Source organism: Oryzias melastigma, linkage group LG6, assembly GCF_002922805.2.
Source record: "Oryzias melastigma strain HK-1 linkage group LG6, ASM292280v2, whole genome shotgun sequence".
NCBI lineage: Eukaryota > Metazoa > Chordata > Actinopteri > Beloniformes > Adrianichthyidae > Oryzias > Oryzias melastigma.
Window position 1 is genome coordinate 415,355 of NC_050517.1, and position 7,701 is coordinate 423,055.

The 7,701-nt window shown below is 36.4% G+C and overlaps 1 protein-coding gene across 3 annotated transcripts; it reads left to right on the plus strand.

The window, feature by feature from the left end:
* The first annotated feature begins 946 nt into the window (after nucleotides 1-946).
* On the plus strand, nucleotides 947-6,596 carry LOC112151745. 3 transcript variants are annotated; one of them, XM_024280793.1, is made up of 5 exons: nucleotides 947-1,103; nucleotides 2,567-3,026; nucleotides 3,388-3,456; nucleotides 3,539-3,706; nucleotides 6,222-6,596. In XM_024280793.1, the coding sequence occupies exons 2-5, from the start codon at nucleotides 2,568-2,570 to the stop codon at nucleotides 6,264-6,266; spliced, it is 741 nt and encodes a 246-aa protein (XP_024136561.1). In that variant the 5' UTR covers nucleotides 947-1,103; nucleotide 2,567; the 3' UTR covers nucleotides 6,267-6,596. The 3 variants fall into 3 exon arrangements, with proteins under 3 accessions (XP_024136561.1, XP_024136562.1, XP_024136563.1); XM_024280794.1 differs by having other exon boundaries at nucleotides 3,542-3,706; XM_024280795.1 differs by having other exon boundaries at nucleotides 3,560-3,706.
* Nucleotides 6,597-7,701: the final 1,105 nt, after the last annotated feature.

Here is a 7,701-nt window from a genome sequence, read left to right on the forward strand (position 1 = left end):
ATGAAAGATGGAAAAAGTTTTATTGTCTGGTGGTTTTCTACTTTGGAGTGGAAGCAGAATTTTTTTCTTTTTGGCAGCAGGATACGGCAGACAGGAGAGGAGCACGTCTCAGGAAGGTGAGTGCGAGTGGCAGATCCGGTATGGAGATTGGAAGAAACCAGTAGATATTAGATAAGATAAGATAAAACAGGATAAGATACTGATTTATATTAATGTTTTTGGTACTGACATGATACATTTAAATAAAGCATTGCATATTTTTTGCTTAAAAACATAAACATGAAGAGAAAAAAGTTTTTTTTTTTTATATGAAATAATTTATATTTTTTGACAGAGCTTTCTTTCAAAATAAAATACATCCCATACCATAGGATCATGTCAATGCAGCACATGTAGTAGTATATATGATAAAAAAAATGATAAATATTAATTAAAAAAAGTTTATTTTACTGTTTCTGGTGCATTTCAGCAAAATTCATAAGAATAACCAACAAAAACGAAATATTGAACTAAATACATCCGCAATGGATGGTTAAAAGAGCCACATGTGGTTCCGGAGCCACAGGTTGCAGACCCCTGAGATAAAGGAATCACAATGAAAACATGATGCCATATTTCAAATCATTTGCCATTATATATGCAACATAAATATATATTGATGCTTTTTACTTTACAAAATGCATGAAGCACACTTCACTCAAGTGTACTTCATGCATTTTGTAAAGTAAAAAACAGTATATCTTTGAATATATATACTGTATATTCTAAAAATAAAAAAAAAGTTGAATCCCTAAAAATAATTAAAAACAGCTATTAAAAATCCTATCTGGTTTTATAATAATTCATGCATGAGAGGGTTAATGTAACTGTAATACCATGGAACACCATCACCTTTAATTTCTTCTTCATTTCATGGGGGTCTTCTAAAAGAGAGAGAGAGAGATCCCTGCTTTGCTCCCGCAGGTGTGCAGACCGCTTGCCTCCTGTACGTAGTGACGCAGCGACGTAAATACAAAAACAACCGGGACGGGAAACTGTCTTTACGCTCCATCATCCAGAAGAACCTGCGCTCCTCCAGGACGACACTCGAATGCTGACAAAAGGTAACAGGTTATGATAAAGTTTGATTGATTAGCCAGTAGGCCTGAAATACAAAGAAAATAACTGAGTTTATTGTTATTTAAAACCTTTTTATACTACTGTTGTCTGAACTCTCCAGTCTAAACATGGCTAAATGTGGGCTAGCAAATATTTTCGAGGTGTTTTTATTTTTTATTTTTATTAATGAGTATTGAACGAAAATCAAATATCTTATTGGAAACACGGGGAAAGTTTTCAAACGTTACAAATAATTCTTAAATGTCGTGTTTTCTACTTTAACTTTGATTTTGTGGTTTTATGTTCTGGAAAGTTCCAGCATTTGAATTTGAAACGGAGACATTTTTTACTGCTCAGACTGATGAACCAATCAGAGTCCAGCAGAGGCCTAGCAACCGAGGGCAGGACAGTGTCGGGATCGTTTGATCTGAGTGACTCTCATTCATTGGCTCACCAATCTATAACAAAGCTATAGAGGGGGGTAGCCTGGACAGCTCCATCCGGGCCTGGTCGAGTGAACAACTGTGTGCCCGACGATACAGACTGGATAAAATAGGCTGTTTATCACAACTTTTACTTTTTTACTGTGCGTACTGTGCCTCGCGCATGTTGGATGCTCTCGCGGCACGTTCAGTTAACATATCAAAACCGGTGGGAGCCTCAGTCAATGATAGAAAGGAATACACTTTATTGCTGTTTTTTGTGGCCATTAAGCCATTCATGTATAACAAATATCATATAAATATCCAAAATATTTGAATTCTCGTTATATTTAATATATTTGAGCTGTTTTTGACTGTAGCGCAAGCTAATACCTTTCAAAATGAAGTACTTCCTGTGACAGAAAGGATCTTCCTTCTGCAGAAAATAAAAAAAAATGCAAGAAAGCCTAATAAAACAAGGATTTTTTTTGTCATTATGACTTTGGTGTGTCTTCATTATTTTTTCTAATTTTACTGTAGATTAAAAATATGACAACATTGGCATAGAATCAATTTTTTGTTTAACCGTTAGGTCCTTCAAGCTTATTCTTATAATAAACCACTCTTTCCATCATTTTTCCCATAATACTAATGACATAAACTCTGTCTGTCTGTCTTTGTAAGAAAGGTATATATGTAAATGAAAGCTAAAAATCTACTTCTTTACTGTAAGAAAAGGGTCTATTACATATAAATACATGGAATAAAAGCATCTGTTGGAGAAGTATATTGAAATTTATCTTATGTTTTATATCGCTACTGTAATAAAGAAAAAAATGCAATTACAGTACATGTAACAAAACTAAATTAGAAAACACAGCAATGACGCTTCAGGGATGGTTAATCTTTATTAAATGGCTAAAACTACCTAAAAAAAATAGATGGTTCCAATTTAAAAATGATTGTAAACTCCCTTCAAAGACTAAAAACAACATAGGATCTACCCAGAAGAAACTATAACTACTTTCCATCTTTCTCTTTTTCAGAATGGCGCTTTCAAGAGTCCTAAATGAGCGTACAGACTGCCCGTATTCCAAGCCCCCTAACCTGCACATCAGTGTCTTAAAAATGCAGGAGGAGCAAAGGGTGGTGGATTGGTTCTTCACAGAAATATCAGCTAAAGCAGCCACCGTGAAGAAAAACAGGGTGGCTGTAATTTCAGACGGACACTCGCTTGCCACAATAACTCTTTTTGAAGAGTATAAAGGAGCAGTAAAGGAGGGTACTTCTTATATAATCGTAGGCTATGGCCTCCGTGGTCAAAGCCCTCCATATTTGATCAAAATAGATCGACAAACAAAGTTTTTTAGAGGATCTGATATTTCAATCAGTCCTGGTCTGATAAATGAGGCTGAGAAAATCCTCAACCCCCCCTCCAAGGTGGTCAACCTGAGAGAGTCCGCAGAGGAGAAGGGTCTCGTGACCATTCAGGGAACGGTGGTAGAAGTGAGTTTTTCCTTCTAATTTTTTAGAATATTAAATAGCTTTTCAAATTTTTACTTTTTATTATTTGATTTCAATGTTTGAACCAGTAATCCTGGCACAAATAATTTAAAGTTCTTATGTACTTTTACGAAATATACATTTTTTTTCATCAAAATCATATAAACTGATTTAGCAACCTTAAATCCAGCATCAAAACTTCATCAACATGATTTCTTTCAAACTAAATGACTAAAATCTGAAAGTTAAATCCTTGATTAGAAAATGTTTTCATAGCAATTTGGAAGCTGATACTCTCTGTGCTGTCAACTCAAGCAGACCACAAATTCATATCACTATGTAACTGTAGTTGTTCTGCTTTCAGTTGTTGAGTCTGAAAAAGGTCCAAGCTGGCAGAAATCTGGTTCCTTTGAGGAACATCGGAGTGCAGAAGGTAACTTTCAGAACATTTTAGGAAGATCTTGGTTGAAAAACATTAGTGGTTTATTAGGTGAAATGATATTCAATTTACGTAGCAGTTCTGTCACTTTACACAGGATGAATTCATGATAAGTATCTGGCTGTGGAGGGAGCTGTCAGTCATCAGCCTCTCCATAGGAGACATGATCACTGTGTCCCATTTGAAAGTTGACAGCACCATGTACAGGCATCAACTCAAATCTACGAGATACAGCAAGCTAGAGGTAAACATGCATGCTATGATTGTGTAAAGGGGCCATTCCATGATTTTCTTAAAGAAAAGTAGAGTAAACTTTATAAATGGTAACATATAACCTTAGGAACTCTAAAAACAAATTATTTATTAAATATGAGTTATCTTTGTGGACTTTTTTCATACCTAGAGGTAAAACAACTTTGACCTCTGTAACACCGCCTTTCGCTCTTTGTCAGTCCCGCCAATTTCACAACGTCATCTTAGAGTCGGTGATCCTCAGCTTGCCTGCGCTTGTTCACGCATGTAAACAAACAATCAACGAATTATTAGATATTTTGGAGCTTTACACTCCTGACCCATAGTCCGATCGGGAATTTGAAGTTTACGAGGAATCCCAGCAGCCTCAAAGACGTCTGCAGTACGTTTCTGACTGTCCGTTTCTGACTGTCCGTTTTCTGAATGTCCGTTTCTGAATGTCCGTTTGCAAGTGTCTATACGTGAGCCATAGCGTGTGTGAAAATGTAGCATTAGCTCAGGTGTTATATGCTTATACTGTATAATTTCAGCTAGTTGTATGACTTTCTTACACGTCTGGCCCCTGCATCAGGTTTAATTGTAGGAATGGTTTAATCCACTCTGATACCAACCAAGGTTAAGAGAACAGTCATCAGTGAAATGGCAATCACAAACAAAGTTTCTGACTGGTCTGTCGTGCTCCCAAAGAAAAACTCCAACCATTGCTGAAGAGCAGGCTCTGCTTTAGAGCGAACTCCTAAATCTCTCACAGCCTAAAAAAAACATCTTCTCCACTCAAAAGACATTGTCTTAAGAGCCGTTGTATTCTCTGAAGACTAGGTACAAGAGGAACTGCTTCTCAAAGTTGATGCTAAAATAACAACACTCCACGGAGAAAATGGGTGTGTGTTCATGTTAGTCTGGCAGTGCAGACTCTACCTGACAGGGGCTGTTCTCACGTTGTGACATCATCACGTGAGAACTCATTTTTTCGGGTATGGGAAGGGCTGGTATTGAAAGTGCAGGTTTTTTGAAGATTAAGTAATAAAATACTGCTTTGGGGTTGTTTAAAGTGAGGAATGAACAGTACAATGCACTTAAAAGTTGATTTTTTTCATAGTGTGGTCCCTTTAAAGTGAAGATCATAAGTTGTGAGGAGTGACTCTGTGGTTTCCCAGCATGTTTGCTGCCATAGACCAGAGCACCAATCTCCTCTGTGGATCGTTCAGTTCCTTCCAGGTTCATTACTGAACGATCCACAGAGGAGATTGGTGCTCTGGTTTATGGCAGCAAACATGCTGGGAAACCACAGAGTCACTCCTCACAAGAATCGTCTGGATGAAAAACTGTCCTAAAATGTAAAGGGATGTACAAAATCAGGCTGTCTGAGTTCCATCACTGTGATGAACAGAACTGTTGTTTGTTTAAAGCTTCACCATTATAAAAAATGTTCTTTGAATCTTGGGCTTTGAGGTCTGTTAAAGGGGCCCTACCATGAAAATTCTACTTTTTGAGGTTTTAAATGCATTTTACTGTTCATTCCTCACTATAAAGAACCCCAAAACGGTATTTTGATCCGTTCATGCATTTAAGAGTAATCCTTTAAAAACCTGCACTGTCTGCAGCGGCCCCTCCCATACCCACGAAAAAGAGCGGTTGGAAACGTGCTGATGTAAAATCAGAGCAGACTCTTCCTGGAGCTCCCTCCAGGAAGAGTCTGCTCTGACAGCCCCGCCTCCAGACTAACACAACCCTTGATTTCTCCACTGAGCTAGTGATAATGAGCAAAAAAAACTTTCATTTTAGGTGCAGAAAATCTTCCAGTTGTGTCCTGTCTTCTATAAATTCCAGCTCAAATAGGTGTATGTTACTTTAAACGCGTCGTTCCTTTAAGACCCCCCAACCCCCAGTACCACAGTCGTGAAGGAGCTGTGTGTGTGTTGTGAAGCAGTGAAGCGATGGCCAGGCCTTCTAAAGGCAGATATATCGTATGTGCATCCAACTTTGAAGAAGTTTGGATTATTTTTATGGGAGAAATACAGACACAAAATTTGTCTGGGATGAGGTCATGGAGGGGACTCCACCCACACGCAGTGGCAGGCGGAGCTTCAGGAATCGAGCCGTTTTACTTCCGGGTATGAACAAACTCACAAAATATAACCAATATTTCATAAATAATTTGTTTTTTAGTGTTTCAAAGGTAAAATATGATCATATATATGGATATAGTTCACTATGAAAGGCTTAAGAAAATCATGGTAGGGCCCCTTTCAAAAGTCCAGCAGGTGAAATGTGATGTAAATTCAGCCGAAACATAAAACCATTGAACATTCCTGAACACATTTTCTGGGAAGTTTCTTTTGACACAACATCTGTTTCACATTTCTCCTCAAGCTTTACAAATATTTCATTTATTTACAGACATAAAATATGTTTGCTTCATGCATTTAATCAAAAATGATTTTAATGAAGCATTTGTGCTAGAATTCAGACTCTGTGGTTCTGACATGTGTTCATTAACTTAACAGAAAACAAAAACCGCCCAGACTCCAGCATCTCCATCTTCAGGATGATGCATGGCTGTTCTTGCCCCGATGTTCAGGCGCTGGATGAAGAAACCCTCAAGACCTCTTGAGAGAATTGAAGATTTCTGTTGAGGGAAAGCAAAGTTACAGTGGATCTGTTAGTAGAGGGAAACAATATCCATGATTTTTTTTTGTAATTGTTTTATTTCTATAATTGTTTTCTCTGTTTATGTTTAGTTTTCGATACTTTGGCCATAAATTGTTTGAACTGTAAAAAAAATGGCAGTTTTAAAAAGCAACACATGTTTTGAAAAGTTGTTCAAATGTTTTCATAAATGAAAATTAAAATTACATTTAATAAATAAATCAGAATACGCATTTTTTGTGATAAATTCCTGAACAGAATGAAATTCAAAGAGTGTTTCATGACGTGTTTTTCGGAGGAACCACAGGCGCCAGGGAAACAGCCAAATTCTCGGTTCCAGGAAAAGGTTTGTGTACCGGTATCATGATTGACAATATTTTAGAAAAAATGAGAAGGGAGTTTGTCATTTGATGACAACATGTTTTTTTTTTTTTTTTAACTGAATTTGGAAAAAAGTCTCTTGAGTATTTTTGCTTTTGATTGGTGTAAAGTCCTGATGTTAGCCTAGACTCGGTTATAATGTTACTCAAATAAACACTGATTTACAGAGAGAAGATGCAGCTGATGCACAGTTTCTGCTGCTGGCGACATGACTATCAGCCGTGGATACATGAGCCAGAACAAGCCTAGAGAGTCAACAAAGTAGAATTCAGGATGAGAAGTTTTTTTTATTTGATTCATTAAACTTTTGTCACAATTTAAACAGAATTCATGTAAAGTTGAAATCCCATTGTGGACTGTTGATGTAATTTCAGACCTGATTTTTTTAAGTCAATGTTTAAAGCTGAAAATGTTTAGTTTTTTGAATGAATGAAATGGTATATTTTAAGCAATCAGGTCATAATACATAACATATAACTTAATGAATCACCAGTAGATCGCTTGAAAGGGAGTGGAAGGAAGCGAACTTATCCCACCCCGACTCGACCATTTTTTGTCTCAAAGTTGCTGGTTTGTCGCACGTTGCAGAAATCGCACATATAGATCAGAACCATTTCAAACAAAACAAAAAAATCACAAAAAAATATATTTTTTTCTGCTGCTTATTGCGTTGGTACAGAGACCCTAAAGAAACATCAAATTTAAAGCAAAAATAAATATATATGTGTTTTTGTTTTGCCTAAAATTACATAGACGGTTATCCAGAATTTTATTTATTTAATTTTTAGAATAAAAATTCTGGTTAAAAACTGGTGTGCAAAATATTTTCTTTAACTTCAATTTTTTTCTTCTATGTCTCTTTAGGTGCAGCGTACCTTAAGAATCTGTACATTTAATAAAATACACAGAGTAATACACACAATCAATATTTTTTAAAAACATGTTTTTGAAATGTTT